The sequence below is a fragment of the Daphnia carinata genome, chromosome 2 (assembly GCF_022539665.2).
Source record: "Daphnia carinata strain CSIRO-1 chromosome 2, CSIRO_AGI_Dcar_HiC_V3, whole genome shotgun sequence".
NCBI classification, from domain to species: domain Eukaryota; kingdom Metazoa; phylum Arthropoda; class Branchiopoda; order Diplostraca; family Daphniidae; genus Daphnia; species Daphnia carinata.
The window spans coordinates 3,917,979-3,935,581 of NC_081332.1; the positions used below are offsets into that span (position 1 = coordinate 3,917,979).

General features: G+C 42.3%; 6 protein-coding genes across 9 annotated transcripts in view; 5 read left to right on the forward strand and 1 right to left on the reverse strand.

Moving 5' to 3' along the window:
* Nucleotides 1-2,081, forward strand: part of LOC130686725 (probable serine/threonine-protein kinase dyrk2) — a 49,562-nt gene extending 47,481 nt beyond the window's left edge. For both annotated transcript variants that reach the window (XM_059494159.1, XM_057509867.2), the window contains 3 exons: nt 299-428; nt 508-652; nt 730-2,081. In XM_059494159.1, coding sequence (XP_059350142.1) covers nt 299-428; nt 508-652; nt 730-1,030 — 576 coding nt within the window. In that variant the 3' untranslated portion in view covers nt 1,031-2,081. The remainder of the gene's footprint in view (nt 1-298; nt 429-507; nt 653-729) is intronic.
* The window catches only part of LOC130686735 (TAF5-like RNA polymerase II p300/CBP-associated factor-associated factor 65 kDa subunit 5L), a 41,658-nt gene that overhangs the window by 14,411 nt on the left and 9,644 nt on the right, over nt 1-17,603 (forward strand). The gene's annotated exons all lie outside the window — the stretch shown is intronic.
* The window catches only part of LOC130686759 (uncharacterized), a 44,651-nt gene that overhangs the window by 11,510 nt on the left and 15,538 nt on the right, over nt 1-17,603 (forward strand). The window lies entirely within an intron of this gene.
* Nucleotides 3,621-9,101, forward strand: LOC130686748 (uncharacterized). 2 transcript variants are annotated; one of them, XM_057509906.2, is made up of 5 exons: nt 3,621-3,834; nt 4,871-5,020; nt 7,042-8,124; nt 8,337-8,485; nt 8,759-9,101. In XM_057509906.2, exons 2-5 carry the CDS (start codon nt 4,996-4,998, stop codon nt 8,867-8,869), a joined length of 1,368 nt encoding a protein of 455 aa, XP_057365889.1. In that variant the 5' UTR covers nt 3,621-3,834; nt 4,871-4,995; the 3' UTR covers nt 8,870-9,101. The 2 variants fall into 2 exon arrangements, with proteins under 2 accessions (XP_057365889.1, XP_057365888.1); XM_057509905.2 differs by having other exon boundaries at nt 3,622-3,834; nt 8,756-9,101.
* Nucleotides 9,868-11,007, reverse strand: LOC130686758 (glycolipid transfer protein-like). The gene is made up of 5 exons (XM_057509918.2): nt 10,759-11,007; nt 10,641-10,696; nt 10,420-10,538; nt 10,201-10,351; nt 9,868-10,132 (listed from the first exon to the last, which is right to left on the reverse strand). Exons 1-5 carry the CDS (start codon nt 10,883-10,885, stop codon nt 9,950-9,952), a joined length of 636 nt encoding a protein of 211 aa, XP_057365901.1. The 5' UTR covers nt 10,886-11,007; the 3' UTR covers nt 9,868-9,949.
* On the forward strand, nt 11,809-17,537 carry LOC130686956 (uncharacterized). Its single transcript, XM_057510113.2, has 8 exons — nt 11,809-14,356; nt 14,424-15,464; nt 15,522-15,835; nt 15,902-16,211; nt 16,278-16,454; nt 16,515-17,077; nt 17,164-17,330; nt 17,392-17,537. The coding sequence occupies exons 1-8, from the start codon at nt 12,191-12,193 to the stop codon at nt 17,535-17,537; spliced, it is 4,884 nt and encodes a 1,627-aa protein (XP_057366096.1). The 5' UTR covers nt 11,809-12,190.

The following is a 17,603-nucleotide window of genomic DNA, read 5'->3' on the forward strand; positions in this document are numbered from 1 at the left end:
ACTCTGATTGGCGGCACTGTGTTTTTGCCCGTCTGTTGTCAAGTGACGGGGTTAGTACCAATGCGATGCATTGCAAATGGAATCGTTCAAGTGCTGGGGCGTCGTGACGGCGACGGCCCTGATTTCTAATCTTTTTTTTGGCTCTCGTCCCGGCGACGCCATTCACCTTCACTTTTTTTTTTTTTTTCAATTTTCATTTTTATTCTTTTACGCTGTTATTATGTTGTTTATTTATATATATACATATAATGTCCCTCTTTTTTTTTTTTTCTTTTTGTGTGTTACCTTGACTGTGCAGAAAAGGGATTACCGACGAGTGAAAAGAACGGACGTGCGGCTGATCGATTTTGGTAGCGCCACATTTGACCACGAGCATCACAGCACCATCGTCTCTACGCGCCACTACCGAGCTCCCGAAGTGATACTGGGTAATTTTTCAAGTGATTTGCCATTCTTTTGGCCATAATTAATGATGGGTTTTTTTTTTTTTTTGCTACCCGCGTGTAGAATTGGGTTGGACGCAGCCTTGCGATGTCTGGTCGATTGGATGCATCCTTTTTGAACTCTACTTGGGCGTCACTCTCTTTCAGACCCACGATAATCGTGAACATCTGGCCATGATGGAGCGCATTCTCGGTCCCATTCCGTACAGGTAGGCTACCTATTTCACCTGCTGTTATTGTTTTGTTTTTTTTGTTTTTTTTTAAATACGTCGAATTGAAATGACAGGATGGGCAGGAAGACAAAGACCAAGTACTTTTACCACGGCCGGCTCGACTGGGACGAGAAGAGCTCGGCGGGTCGCTACGTCCGCGAGAACTGCAAACCGCTGAAGCGCTACCAGGTGTCGGACGAAGAGGATCACGTCCTCCTCTTCGACGTCATCCAGCGGATGCTCGAGTACGAGCCTTCGCAGCGGATCACGCTGACGGAAGCGCTGAAACATCCGTTTTTCGACAAGATACCGCCACACCTACGGCTCGGCGCCGACCGAGTCGACCGCGAGCGCAGTCATTCACTCTCCAGATGACTGACGATGTCATCCGTGTGATGTGGAGAAAAAATTTATTGAAAATCATTTTTGCCCTTTATAAACTACCCAACCCCCCACCCCCTTACCTTTTTCTTTGACCTATTTCCGCCCCTCTCCGTCGTCTACGTCTCTCTAAATAATAATAATTTTTATTATTTTTTTTTTTTTTTATGTTTCGGTCTGCGTTGTCTATCGTTCATCACTTTGGTAAGCTGGACAACGGGTTGGAATTACACAGATAAAAAGGAGGCTTACGAAATGCTTAGCAAAAAAAAAAACAAGAGACGCAATGAAAAAAATTAATGTTTATTCCTTTTTGGACCTTGAATTCTTTCCCCCCACATCTTTTTCTTGTTTAGGAAACACAATGAGTTTTTTTTTTTAAATTAATTATTTGCAAATGCATCGTCAAAATGGCGACGTTTGTTTCCGTGTGTGTGCGTGCGTGTGTGTGTGTAAAAGCCCCGACGAGCCAAACGCGACAATGAAAGGACATCATACAAGAAAATGATGATTCGAATAGTTCGGAAAAAGAAGAAGAAAATGAACTCCTTGTCTTGGCCTTGTTTGCGCGTATCTCTCGTCGATATGCTGGGTAGGAGAGAACGCCTTCCTCGACGTGGATATCGTGTTTCCTCCTTCACTTGCCCTCTTCCATCCCTTCGTACAACTAAAAGAAAAATATCGAAATGACTACTCGTCTTTCTACCAAATTCTTATTAGCACTTCTTTCACTTATATTGTGTTTTTTTTTTTTTTCCTTGCCAGTCCTTGATTTAGTCATGAACTGTAGCTAATTAGATAATGCCACTTCCAAAACTTTTGTTTATTATTTTGTTTTCTTACCTTTTTGGTTCTGCGCTGGAAAGAAAAAAAAAAAAGATGTTCACTGACGTTGTTTTCCTTATTATCATTTTCTTTTTTTGTTTCTTTCCTCGCGTGTTTGTGTCACGTCATCTTACAACTTCCCCATGCTGTTTCCTCGTCGACGACTATGAATAATAACTGAGCAAACATTTGATGAATAAATACATGGAAAATCGAATGATTCGGCCTTTACTGCGTAAACTTTGTTCAGACCTCGGCCTACTTGACGTCACTCACCCAATCTCGTTGTGTTCACTGGAGCACAAACAACAAAGATAGAAAGATTTTTCCGTTTTTAGTTCGCTCCATCGAGTTACCATGCCGGAAGAAAACATTTCTTTTCGTGTGTGTGTGTGTGTATGTGGAAACCTCGACTTAACGTGATGACCATTTAAAAACAAAGTTTAAGGTCAAAACAGCTTTCTCCCTGGATAAGTAGCATCTTTTTTTTTTTTTTTTTTACTTTATGCAGTTATGATTATTGTTAGAATATTTACCTTTCATTCGAGAAACATTTTCCTTTTCACGAAACATTTGACAACGATGACATGGCACCGCGTGTGTGTCTGCACATGCAGACCTTGGTGTACCCAGGTGCTGCAGCGTTTCTGGAATGTACGTATTTTTTGTTTTGTTTTTTTTTTTATAAAAGGAGTTCGTTGAATTTAGTATCAGCTTACCTGTAGTTATTTGTATGTTGAATTCTTTCTGTAGTCCTTTTTTTTTTTTTCTTCTCTATGTCCTTGAATGTGAAAAGCGTTAGTATCAATGTCAGGTGAGCGGTGAGTGAGTCAACGTCCCGCCAGTTTTTTCTTCAAAATCATCTATCCCTGTGGCCACAACTGAAAGTGGAAGAAAGAAGGTTATTACTCATTTACAAGATTGCACATAGAGACGAAAGATTTTCTGTCTGGTTATTGTTGAAAATCACGTTAGTCAAAACAACGAAATACCTGTCTTGCGAAACAACACAAATGTGACGAGATAGCCAGACGTGGAGGGAGGAATAATCATTAATCTTGCAGTGAATACCGGTGATAAGGACAAGGGGAAGATTCCCGACAAGTCGGCCATCGTTATTAAAAACGTGATGAGCAGCAGTGACGAACAAGAAAAGCAAAAAAAAAAAAAAAAAAACGAGAAAAGCAGAGCTTACTCGAGAGATGTTTCTCCCACGAAAGCATCATGGCTGCCTTGCAATTCTGGTCGTCTTCTGTGCGTTTCGATCGGTTATCGATCCGAGATGATCACGACCAAAATAAAAATAAAATTCTTTTTGAAAAGCCGGATGTTTGGATATTCGCTCAAACTAACCTCATGGGCATCGTTTTTCATTCTTAGTCTTGACGTAGAAATAACCCCTGATTCATGCGAGATGGATGACAAGCATGGGTTCGATCACCCATGACAGTCTTTTTGGAAATTGATCGATTAACAAACAGTAAACTTTCACAAAATTTTGACTCTAGGTAAAAAAAAAAAAAAAAAAAAAAAAAAATCTGTCTTTACCGGGCCAAGGTCTTTTCGGTCGTTTCGTACTTTAACGTCGTGTGGACCGTGATTTTGCAAAATTCTTTTAAAACGTTTTTTCTATTTTCATTTTCAGTCCTTGAACGAGTTTTTAAAATGACCGCTAGATGGCTCTATCCAATTTTGCCGCGCACCGCTCGTTTCTCTAGTCAAATCGATGGACTGCTACACATGGGGAAGTCGTCCCTGTGCTGCTGAGATGGTAGTTCCTCGTTCGCAGTGTTTCCGTCAACTTGTTCCTATGCAGTTGAGTATTTATTCATTCCCCGTACCTTTTGCTGCGTGCATTGAAATTATACATTGTGTGGCTGCCTCCTATTTATACTGACTGACGTCCGGTGTTGTGTGCAGAACAGGAAAAGGACGAAACAAAAAAACAACGTGAAGCATAAACTCTAGTGAAAGTAAGTGCAATTTCATTTCCTCGACCCCGACACAGAGAACTGTGTCGAATTCTTTTTTATGTTTCGACTTCCATCTGAAATGTAAGGAATGCCGGCAGGCCAGAGGTTTTCACCCCCGTCCCCTTCTTTCAGAGGCAAAAGGTTTTCACCTGCCCTTTCTGTTGTTTCCCCTCGTTGTACCTTTTTTTTTTCTCTCTCTCTCTTTCTCTTGTGGTAACCTTGGCAACCTCGATGGCAGGAGGGTTGGGAAAAGGACAAGAGAAACCTTTCTACGTTTTCTCTTCCAAGAATTGAAGAGACGTTATGAACCATATAAAAAGGGGAGGGTGGGGGAGGGATAGAATTTGGCAGAGAGGGAGAAAACACGTAATTGGATCGGGAATTGGGCATGCGCCGTGTGTCACCGTAAACCATCTGCCTCTTTCTCCTCAAATTTTGGGATTTCTTTTTTTTTTTTTTTGTTTTCGACGACAGTGTATCGAGGACGTAGAAATGTATGTGCCAAAGAGGTATCGATTAAGCCGATCACTAATTTGTCTCTGGCCATTGGTTGCAACTGACTGTTGCAATAGCCAAAAAAATCAGCGGTGCGTGAAGGGGAAGTCGATACAGCGCACGCACCGGTCGAGTCACGCGTCTATTATTTTCTCCTTCTGTTTTTTTGTTTTTTTTTTATGATATTAGATGTGTGGATATATACACACGATACGCTATATAGTATCCCTAGTAACTAACGACAGTTGCGTCTATACTCTTGGACGGCGCCAGGTGGTCGAAAAGAAACACACGAAAAAAAACATTGATGTTTATTCGAGAGAAACCATCCAAAACTCCCCCTCCTTTATTTTTTGCTCGTATTATTTAACAGACAACGACTCTGTTGTCAGTATGTAGTGTGACTCAGCCGTGGTGACTAGTCATTTGCTCGTGTGAAAATAATCACATCTTTCAATCAGACAAAACACGTCGTTTGTTGTAAACGAAACTGCTTAACTGTTTATTTTTCTTTTCTTTGGGAATTGTTAAACAAAAAAAGTGTCGGATTTCGATGGAATGGCGTGCGGCAACTGAAATATTCTGCAACATCCGGCGTTCGTGAAATGATTCCTGGACAACGATCGGCACTTTTCTGAACATCTTCCGACGTGATCATTGCAATCGATGGCATTTCAAATCATCATTTTATGTAAGTTGATTTTTTCTTTCAAATTCAATTGTTTTTTATTTTTCTTCGGCAACGATGCAGAAATTCGAATCAACCGATTTTCTAGCTCCCCCCTTTTTTTTTTGTTTTTGTTCTCTGCATCAATGGACGATGGTTGTGAAGTTGTGTTGGGTTTCCGGATGAAAAAGAAAAAAGAAAAACGATTCCGGTGCGCTTGAAAGATCCTAAAAACGTTACAGAGAAAGTAGGCGCCAACTTTTTCCGCAAGAGCTGCTCATTAAAAGGAGTTAAAGCGTCTTTTGGTAATTAGAACCGCCGTCTACGAAAAAGAAGAAAAAAAAAAAAACATTTAGTTTTTCATTTTTAACTGGACATTTTCGTAAAGAGGTACATAATAGGAGCACGATCAAAAAGAGGAGGGAGGATTTTTAAAGTGGTCCTCTTGGCACAGCTGTTTGTTTCCATCAAAAGACGCTGCCTCAAAGTAGTAGTTTGAATTTAATTTCATCTAATGTAGACAGTTGGGAAAAAGAAAAACAACAAACGTTGCGGCGATTTCTCTTCTCATCTCTTTCAGTTAAGAAGCTCTTTAAACGACAGTTTCAACGATCGTTCAACAAGAAAAGAAACATCATCAGTTGTACACCGCAAAAAAAAAAAACGACGACCGAGTTTATAAAAAAAGATGGTAGATACTTCGTTTAATTTAAAAAAAAAAGAAAGATGCGCTCGGTTTGGCAAGTGGGAAGCGCCCACCTACACGAAAAACAGTTGGGCCATCGTTGCCAGTCACGCCCCGTTCGTTCTGTAGAGCTGTAATTGGATTTCGAGGGCTTGTCCAGGTAAAAAGAAAAAGAAAAGAGCTTGGTTTTTCAAAAAAAGAAGAAATAGGAAGTTTGCGTGGTTTCGTCATCACCTTAATTTTCGCATGATTGCGGATTGAATGAAAAAAAAAAATAGCAATTCTAATGCAGTAAAGATAATAATCATTCCCCCGGAATTGGTTTTACTTGAAATAGCTTACAACAGCCATATCGTAAAAGCAATTGCAAAGAATCCTACCTGCAACATCCCAAGGACGTTTTGATGTTAAATTGTTTTCTTCGCCTACCCACCTTTCAACACGTTCCAGATTATCCCTCGTTCGTCAAGGGCATTAGGAATATTAAACATCAAGGGCAAAAATGTTGTTTTTCCTTATTCATTTGGGAAAAATGCAAACGTGTACTTTTATAGGCATGTACGTGGACGAATTTTTTTTTTTATTCTCTTAACTCGATCAGTAGTTGTCGTGGCAGTTCCAAAATACGAACAGTAAGGCCTAAAACTATATCCATCTACATCCCACAAGTACAAAGGCTTCTAAAACATTTAAAGGTCTCTTGTAACCGCAGGGCCCATTCGTCTTTGTTTCGAAATGTGAGGCTTGTTTATTTTTTTTTATTTTTTGAAGACAAGAAGCCTCACGTTTCGGCGCCTTCCTCGCTTAGGTTTCAGGTACGCACATACAAGAAAAAAAAAAACATTCCACACAGACAAAAAAGAAAACAGGATCCCAAGGTCTTGGATATTGAAAGAAAAAAGATGGCGAGTAATTGATGAAGCTTTCCATTTAATTGGACTGTGGTGATCTCTTGTGACATTGATTGTTTTCCAGCTTTCTTGCCATAAAAAAATCATCATTATACCCGCTAAAGGAATCCCTCGAGCTGAATGATTTGTTGTTCTAGCGAGAAGGAGGGGGGGGGGGGGAGAGAAAATAGGTTTCCATAGCGATATTAATTTCCTTGTTCGGTTGAGGGTATCTGCCGTCTTATCACAGTTCAGCAGTTTTCTTTGCCTTGTAGGTCGATCTAGAATTTCTAATCGTACACAATGAAAGTCGACATCAAGATTCATGGGGATATTACACGGTTGTTAAACCACTCAGCGGCCAATCCCATTTCAAAATGTCATCAACAAAATCAAGAGAGAAACAGAGCATTAATTCTTTCATTCAATTCCTTTTTCAGCGCTAATGAACAATTATTTTCTCGTTACAGACTCGTTGTTGCTCGTCTCAGCGAGGGGATCGCGGCCGTCTGCAAGAGATTTAGCTGTACGTGACGAATGGCCTGAATCATCATTAGCTGGGCCAAATGATGAACGAATCGATGCGCTGAAAGAGCGACACGAAAAGTCTCTAATCACGTTATCCGACCTTGAAGAGGAACACGAAAAAGGACGAAAGGCAAGCAGCGTGTCTGACGTAATATTTGCCGGTCGAACCATTTCAACGGTGGCTGCAACAGGAAGAGGAAGACGACGATGGATGAAACGAGCGGCGGAAATCCTAGCCGGCACGAGCGTCAAACATCAGGTGGCCAGCGTATCCTCCCCCTCCGTTCCAGCGCCGGAAACGACGATGTCAACACCGATGGCCGCGTCTAATACGACCCACGTCCCAGATTCAACGTCGGCAGAGACCAGCTCCGAACCTACGACGCTTCTCTCGTCATCCACCACCGTTGCCACTACATCGATTGAAACGATGGCGTCGGTCACTCGTATGGACGTCGTATCATCCACTTCCATTGTGCCCGAATCACAAGATGAATCGGTCCAGTCAAATCAGACGATTAACACGGTCGTTATAACTCAAAGTTCTACCACTCAGTTCAGCCCTGCGATACACGAAAATGCGGATGAATATTTTGCCGATGATGCGTCCAGTTCGCCGTCTGCCACCGACGCTAATTTCGACGACGAGGAGACGACCGTAATGATGGACAAAATCACTGGAGCGCCATCGTCTGTTCAACATCCCGAAGCTGATTCGGGACATGCCAACACATCACCTCTATGGGCGGATGAACTTAATCCGACGTCCGTTCCCGACACTTCGCCGAGGCCCTTTCTGGCTGTGTCGTCTGTCGTGGCGATTGGACGAGCTCTGTCGCAGGAAGAGAGCGTTCCGTGGCCGGAAGCGAAATCAACCAAAGTGATTGGTACCATCATCGAAGACATTCACGGACCTTTTAGTGACGGCGTTTCGTCCGTCAGTACAATCAGTCCGGATGTCCTTACAGGCAGCGGGATCGTCGCTATTGCCATGTGCATTTTCCTGGTTCTAGTGACCACAGCCGGTGAGTCAAAATAAAAAAAATAAAAAAAATTCTATTTCGTAGTTACGTACAGTACACGATTCGAAAAGCATAAAATCTTTTAAGATTTGATGGCGGCGTCAGGTGGCCGCTTGATATAAAAAAAAAAGGGCCTTTTTTTAGGGGCCATATCACGGTATTGCATACACGAATAAGACTAATGTGAGAGACTATCTTTTTTGTTGTGACGACAGGTGCCAGTGGATATTGGTGGTACCGTCGGCGTTATCTGCTGAACCGTCCCGAAACTCTGAGCGAACGTTACGCGCCGTCCGAGACGGGCCTCGGGGCGGGCGACGACATTTTCCGCGTCGGATACGTCCACAGTCCCGAACTTCCGAGGGTAGGTCTTTAAAAAAAAAAAAAAATAATTTTTTTTTTTTTTTTGTTCTTTCCGCCGTATAATTAATTAGTTACTATTCTTTTACCGCGCCGCCATTGCGGTTATTCAACTTCACAGTTACTTACCTTTTCTTTTTTGCAACACATTTTTTTTATTTCCGAGAGTTGATTGGCAGCTATGGAAAACCGTGACGAGTCCCTTAATCTCATTTAAGAAAAGAATTCATGACCTACTTTTTCTTTTCTTTTTTTTTTCTCTCTCATCGTGTAGCAGGATAGTTCCGAGGAGATGTATTCACTTGATAACGACTCTTTCCTGACGAGCTTGGAAGCCATGACGATACCGACCTACTGGACGGAGACCATCAAACACACTAAACTGTAAAAGTTTTATACATGGTTTACTCTTCTGCGCCTTGGAGTTCCCTTTGACTGGCCTACAGACGGCATCATGGGAAAGAACGCAAACAAATAATCTTTTTGTTGACCGCATTCGAAAAGCAACAAAATTCCATGCGGCTTGGCTTATAGGAGCCAAATGATGACTGCGCGGATATACTGCCGGTATTGATTATCATCGAGCGGTGTTATGTGTGTGTGTGCGTGTGAATGTGTGTGTGTGTGTATAGAGAAAAGCGGGACAGGCACAATTTATACGGTGCCTGCGATAGGGACGCCTGCCCATGTTTTACGTTGATATCGGATGAGTTATGCTGTTACGCGTACACCACACGTCGGCAGCACTACACTCAATCGGTTATGTAAGTAAAGTAGTTGTATTTAATTAACGCGATTCTATCCGAATTGCAGGCACTCTCCTTTTCACTACCTTTGGCCTGAAATTTGCTGTATCCTGCCCACACATAATATCGTAGGTAATTAGCCAGGAAATGTATATGCAGTGTATACTTAACTATAGCCCATTTTACAAAAAAATTTTTACATTCAATTACCTGTGTCTTAAAGTACGTTCGACTGTATAGATTTACGATTCGAGCGAGTCGAAAATGGGCCATTTCTTCCTAACGATAATACGAGAAAAACTCGTCTTTTATTATTGCCAGGAATTAATGACTGGTTTTCTTTCTCTTGGCTGTTCCGAGTAATAAACTTTTATCTAATAGACCTCTGAATAGGAAAGTTTCGGCTGGAAATTCTTTTTATATATATATATACGATATATATATTTACATATAAACATTATATTAACATAATCGCTCACCATCCATTCTTGTTTTTATGTACCATTTCCCTCCAACTGTGGTCCCTCGTCTTATTATTGCGCGTCTCCTGATCTCGTTGTGTGCATTATGTTTTGTTCGTTTTTATTCTGTTCAGTTTCCTTTGTAATCTGCAATACACATGTACCGCATATCGATAACATAATGCGGAGTGTTTTTATATTTCAAATTACTTCTGACGCTTTTCAGGAACATTACGATCAGGCATGATGTCATTACACAACCTAAACTTTGACCTCAGCGTCCAAATTGTACTGTGAATACAACTGATTAATTATGGCAACGTTTTTCTTTAGATTCACAAGTACTTCTTCCATTTGCGCTAGTATGGTAGGCTCCATGTCCGTCTCTCCAAGAGCTAAACTGGCTAGGAGATCTCGCCTCGACGGGCATGCTCGAGATACAAGCTGCCGTGTGGTATGCAAACGACACGACATTTAGAAAGGAAAACTGTAGTTCATTTATCTAGACTTACATAAAAAATCTGTTGCACCATCCAACCATGATACTTTTCCAATGTTTTTTCATATGCTTGAAGACAAAGAGGTCTCAGATCCTCGTTAGCTGAGCCATTTTTCGTATCACACACAATGCCATCGATGAAGAGCATGGTGAACTCAAGTGCACTGCAGGGAAGAAAGATTTACTAGATCGACCAAAGGGCACTTCACAGAACAACAGACATTCTTCATACCGTTTCAACCAAAGAAGTGCATCAATGGAAATCGACCGAGTAGCACCAGCCTCCATCAAAATGATATCATTTACGTAGACTACTTTTCCTGGATTCTCCTCTATAAACTGTGTGAGTTTCTATTACACAAAATGTTTTCATAAGAACACAGGATGGAAAACAAAAAAACTTTATCAAGCAACTAAAAAATCTGGTAAAATTATACTAGCAATTTTACATACTTTAACATTTCCTGATATGTCTGATTGAACAGGAGTAAAGATGGTTCCAAGCATCCCTATAGTAAGAAAATATATGGCATTAAGAACAGTCCCATTTTTAAAAAAAAATTTAAAAAACCAAAAAACTGGGCGAGGTGGTTTGATGCCGATAAAAATTCATTTGCCCTGATTTTTTCGTCCAAGGTGGGCTCAGGAAATGGCGAATGGGCTTTGGTAAAGAACGTTTCCTTGTCTGCATTAGTCATTGTAATTTCCGTAAATAAGACTATGCGCTGAGTTTTCCTTTAGAACTACCTTTTACGATAGATAGTGCCCATCGATAAGCTTAATGACTATGTAAATATCAACTGTCAGCCCAAGCAAAGTTTATTTTTCGTAATAAGCTACTAAAAGAGTATAGATGCTGCCCTAATACTCTAATTTGATACGTAAGAAACAAGCACAACTTTGCGACCAAAAAAACAATTTAACCCGTCTTATTTTTGTAATTACGAAGATGGTTTTTAGTTACAACATCCTACAATTCACATCAATTACAACAAAATGTTTGTAAAACAAAAAAATGTACAAATATGGCTTTACACAAGTAACATCAAAATTATTTCTTGACCGGCTCAGCGCTGTAAAAGATCTCAAGTTCTTAACGACGAATTGCCGATAAATCAACGGAGATCTCCTCGCTGAACCGTAACTGCGTAAATTAGGAGAGAAAAAGTAATGTGACGTGAAAAAGCAACTACCTAAGACGAATCGATTCATTCGCTATATCACTTTGAAATCAGTTTGTTTCAGCCTCCAATTTCGTGGCGGTAAATGTCATCATTGCTTTACTTCCGCTTTGTGAAGGCGGGAAAAAATATATGTATTTATGGTAAGGGTGTTGTAGCAACCAAGCAGTAAATGTGCTAAACGAATCGTTCCTGTTGTGTCATCCAAACGACTAGGCGAATTATTTCTGCTTTAGGTTATTTTAGTGAAATTCTTCTTTTCCCTTTTCGGTTATTAATGTCGTTTAGTGAACTAGAAAATGTTCGATGGTACATTATTCTTCGAAGTCGTGTGAATAACAATGAATGTTAACAAGGGTTTCTCAGAGGCAATTATTAGTTTCACATCTGCCTCTAGGGGGCTTTCCCTGTTTTTTTGACGATTTGTCCGCCATCTTTGAGTCAAAATTTCCATGTCGTGTCCCTATCCCCCACATAGCGACTCGCAACGCAACGCGAACAGTGACGCCAGCCTTTAGTCACCGACTGAACATTATTAATTCGAACAGAAAATCTCGATTCTGCGTCTGTCTATCACCTGTGATCCAAACCGTGTACTAAAAGCAATGCCGATTCTCACTTTATTTTGAACTCAACATTATAAATAAGAACGTGTTGATACATTTACTTGAAAGTCGCTTTCGGTTCAGTAAATTTGACACTTCGTAAAAGTTCTATAAGCAAAAATGAAGAATACGATGTCAATATTTATGTGACATTGGCTTTGTTTCAGATGGTCATCATGGCTATATGAATCAATGAAACAAAACTTTGTGGTGCAGTATGGAACAAGCTGTCATTGCAGAACCTGAAGTTGTAGAGAACAACTCAGAGGTTGAAACTAACCAGCTACCAGATGTTGTGCAGTCTAACACCTTGCAATCTGATGAAATATTAGTGCCAAATGTCAGCAGTGATGTTGCGTCAACTGGTGATGTTAGTATGGCTGCCACCGATGAAAACCTATCTGAAAATACACCCAACGAAGAAAGAGAAGGTTGTAGTCAAGGTGCTGATTTAGATCAAGTTTCTAGCTCAACAGAAACATCTGCTGGGCAATGCAGAGATGTTCTGCCTTCAGTAAACCATCAAATGGGTGTCATTCCAAATATGGAACCATACCTGGAAGATGGCTCTTTAGATGGAACATCCAAAGAAGTTCAAGACCCAACATCAACTAATGGAAACCTATCAACTGAAGATACCTCAAACCCGGAACCCATGTTGAACCATTTTGTTTCAACAGAGCCAGAGATACACACCCCACAAGCAAATGGGGAAGAACAGTTGAATTTGGTTTCTGAAACTTGTCATACAGAAGAGCAGCCTGGAGAAGTTGTCCTTTCTGAGGCTATTGAAGAAACTCCTAATGCCACAGTGGAAAGCGATCAAGTGGCTAGCTGTAGTGATCAGCTCATTGAAGAATCAACAACAGCAGTATGTGGTGGTACAGCTTCTATAGCAAATTCTGAACATTGTCAGACAGAAACAATACCAATAACCAGTGAAGAGGTTGTGCCCGAAGACGAAAACGTCTATCCACAATCGGGAACTGCCAATGTTGAACCTGTTATGGAAGAAGCGGAACAGATATGCCAATTTGAAAGTCTTCAAGGAAACGCAAGCCATTTTGCTGCAGATAACACCTGTGTGGAAGGTGATATCGCTAGCGCAGACCAAACCCTAGTGACGTCGTTGACCACAGCGGACATGGCATCCCATTCTGAAGTATCCGAAAGTGGTGCAGTTTTTACAACATCCAATGAAGCAAGCAACGAAACGGAGCAAGATCAGAATGGCCCCGAATCTGCATACGAGCTGGTAGAAACAAACGAACCAGTGGGAGAAACAGCCGTCTTTAGAAATGATTTCGCCGATTCCAGCACGCTGGAAATGGAAGAAAGTGGATTGGGGGCTACGGAACCCGATGATTCGATGATTCCACAAGATTTGCAGAGCATGCCTTATCAAGAACCAACCGAATCTTCCCCAATTGACGAGGCAGGACATCAGGACAATGGAAGAACTACCGAAACTGAAACTGTCGATTCGAGCGTGGATGTCCAGCCGCAAACTGGCCATATACCGGAGGAAGGCACTCTCGACGCTGAAGAATACCAAAGAGAATGCGCTGAGAGCGAACCCATTGTCGACGCAAATCTTGGAATTGACCAGGTTGATAGTGGTACCATACAAAGTGATTTTGTTGATGATGGAGTCGCGGAATCCGGTTTAGCTGATGAAGAAGCCATGGAAACTGGTCAAATCCTCAGCGGTACAGCAGATAATGATTTCGTAATTGTTGCAGCTGACCCTGTCAATGCAGAACCCGGTGAATCTGCTGGTAGCCAAAGTATTATCCCTGACAATGCTGTAGCAACAACAGAAGGGGAAGTAAGTTATGACGATCCAGTTGGAAGCGGAACCATTGAGGAAGAAGCTAACGATGCACAATCCGTTGAAACACACTTAATAGCATCGCATAACATGGAAACTCAACTCGTTGAGAACATTGAGCCTCAGACGGTCGATGAAGGAGTTGATTCTAGTTACTATATGAATTCAGCTGACATTGAACAGCAAGATGGGACTATCGCCGAAGGGGTGGATGCATCGACAGACATCGACAACCCGACATCTTCCCACCTGGATCAACAGTTTGAGAATAACGAAGTGGATAATCAGGAATTGATCAACATGGATACGAACTTGTCTAACCCAACGGCTGTCTGCGAAGCTGATAGTTCTGCCGCCGGAATGGAAGATTCTGCGTACGAGACGCAACAAATGGTTGATACGCAGAACGTTTATGTAATGGAAGATGACGGCCGGCTGACTCTTAATTCCGTCGAGCCATCCAATTCTATGAATAATTATCACAATCCGGAGAATGCCATGCTAGTAGAGATGGCTCCACTTTCTACAGATGGATCTTACGTCGACTCTCAGGTATGTATAATTATGTCTTATCGTATGATGCTGAGCTATTCATTCAACGATTTTAATTATCGAACAGGTAAGTTACGTAGATGCCGGACAAGAAGGGATGATTACAGATGCACAAGCTGCTGAGCTTTTAATGCGAGTCAGTGAACAGAGACCCATGTCTCTCCAGTCACTTCAACAAGATTCTGCGTCGTCTTCCGGCCCCTACGTCCAAGTTCAACTTGCCCAAACTGTGGAAGGAATTACTCATCTTGTCGAAGTTCCTGTTTCTGCTCTTGCCGGTTATTGCTTGCCATCGTCACTTGTCTACTCAACGTCAGGTGGAGGCACTTCGACGAGTGGGGGCTCGGAGATGACCTGGGTCCAAATGCACGACAATTCTCCTGGCAATATTGATCAGCATCACCTCCGAACGGAGAACAAGTTCTCGGATATTGTTTCTGCATCCATTGAAGCAATCGGTTTCCCAGAGTCTTCCACCCCAGGGGCAAACATTCTATCTCAAGCAGAACAGATCTTGATTGCCTCGGAGAATGCCGCTCAAGAATCTGCAGCGGCAGCAGCAGCGTCAAGCAATTTTGAATTTGATGAAAGTTCTAATTCTTCCATTACGTTAATGAATGACAAAGCCACCACTTCTTACCCAAGACCAAAGAGGGAAAGCATTGAATCAAGAATCCATAAATTGCTCCGAGGTGCCAGTGCTCCAGGTCTAGAAGTTGTTGATGAACCTATGCATTTGCCAGGAAAGGCGTCACCCAGGAACGTCAAACCTGGTCCCGTACAACCGGCGAAGCCTACTGTGTCGTCTGCTGCTTCCACAGCAGCCACAGTAACGTTGAGCTTGAGTCCAAATCAAACCAAAAGACCTGGTCGACTGGTTACAGCCACCACTTCAATGGGGCGTACCGTTACGATTCCTACAGTTTTCACTGCGACAAATCAATCAGCAAATAAGCCCCCTGTGTCTGCATTACCACCTGGGAGTGTCGACTATTTCATGCCTCGAGGAGTCAGTAAACGCAAAGCACAAACCTTTAAAGCTTCCAAAGTTAACGCTTCCAATCCGAATTCCATCGATGTGGAACCGGCGCCACCTGAAGAGACGCAGGTAATACGATGTCTTTCATTTTTAATTTCGTGAAAACTGTAAAATTTATTGGGATAGGTTAAACTGGCAATGGGAGGTGACACGGTAGAAGATGACGATCTGCATAAGGATGATGACGATTTCAATCGAGCCGTTCTATTACAAGCCCGGCAACGCCTACAGTCAGAACAAGGCACGAATTATAGGTTTGCAGGTCGTTCATCCTCTTCAGTCCATCTCTCATTACCGGCAGGAGCGGCGAAGGGAGACGAAGAAGATGTTACTCCTGCAAAGAGAGTTCGGCTATCCTTTCCCCCTGAAAAATACGCCAATTTAGAGAGCATCAGTTCATCGTACATGGCCGAACTTCAAACCCCCAAATTGACTTACACGTACTATAAATAATTAATCAATGCCTAGTCAAGTCTTTAAACAAAATCTTTTGAATTTTTCCTAAGGATTCCTCGAACTCGGCAAGTTCGACCGAAAATCATGAAGGAGGCAGTTAGTATTGACAATGCGCCTAAACCAGAAAAAGAAATAACTGTTCGTCTGCCATGGATGGATGAAGAAGAAGACCTGAAACGAAAACGCACGCCTCCACGCATCATCCGCCAAACGGTTGCGGCGGAACCGAAACCCAAAGAAGTTGATTTATCAGCGTACGACCTAGACCCAGACACGGAACAGTCTGATCAAGTGATCGTTATCGGACTGGATGAAACCGGTCAGCAACCATCTGAAGAACAGCTGACGGCCATTATTCAGGTACATTTTTCTTTCAGAAATTGCTATCGCTTTAACAACAACTCATATTACTCTTTTTTTGCGCAGGCGGCGATGACCAAACGTGAAAATATGGGCTCAGATCGGCCGGCTTCTTCTCAATCAACGCACCGGTCATCAAATAGTTCCGTAGCGAGTAGCAATATTCACAAAACCTACGCTATGAAGCGTAAAGCAGAAGAAGAGAACGGTGTTGAAACTGAGGAAAATGGTGTCCGACTCAAGGTATTTCTTATTCTAGTTCTTTCTTAATAAATAAGTGAAATAAAATGTTATCGGATGCAGGTCATTCGGACGTATGACCGTGGTCTTGGCGCACCGCGTAAGAGGCCGCCTCGTTCAAAGAAGCTTTCAACGTACCTTGAAATCTTCGAATTCGAAGAAGATGAGGAGGAAGAAGAAGATGAAGAGGAAGTAGATGATCTGGAACGTTTCTCACAGGCCCTGGTCGATGAGGAAAATGCCATAAGAGAAAAGGAAAAGACGGTCTATTCAAAAAAGCCAAATATGTCACCATCTAATAACATCGATGCTTCAACCTCGGCTTTCTCTCGTGGTCGAGGAAGAGGCAGAGGTCGTGCCATAAGCCATGGTAGTTCACTGCGCCAAATGCAGGATGGGCCCGGCACCGCTGTCTCTCCGACAATTAGAGGAGCGCGTTCACGAGGAAGACCGCCCCGTGGGTCAAAGATTTCCTTACGTAAAGGAACAGATTCTACAGATAACAATGACGCCACTAAAGAGGCATCCTCGGAAGATGATTATGGCGCCTTCGAGGACGACGATGATGATTACAAGCCTAGAGGACGTGGCCGTGGTCGAGGCAGAGGTCAGAGCCGTGGAAGACGGTAATAAATAAGTTTCATTATCTATGCGCAGTTAGAGATATGCCTGGAAGAAATTCTTATGATAATTGGTTTCGAAATATTTCCAGGGGTCGGCCTCGATCGGTATCGAAAGAAGAACCGATTGACGCTCAAGACGAAGAAGAGGAAGAAGAGGAAGCTATGGTTCCTGGCATGCCTTCCAAACCTTGTCCGCTGTGTGAAGAACGGTTTACCACCCGGGAGGGATTCCTGGAGCACATTGTTATTCATTCAAGTAAAGTTATCTCGATGAGGCTATTCTGTATATGTCTATATCTTTTGCTTTTAAATGTCAGGTGCCAAGTGTTTGATGGAACTTTGCGAATGGACGAATCCAATTGCAAAGGAGAAGACGCGCATGAATCGGGAACAGTTGAAGCAACACATGTTGAATGCCCACACCGAGTCCATCCCGACAGCTCGCACCGCTGCCGCTCACTGAAAAGAGTGGTGTGCAATTTGTACAAAATGAGCCAACTTTTAGTTCTCATCCATGCAAGCCATACCG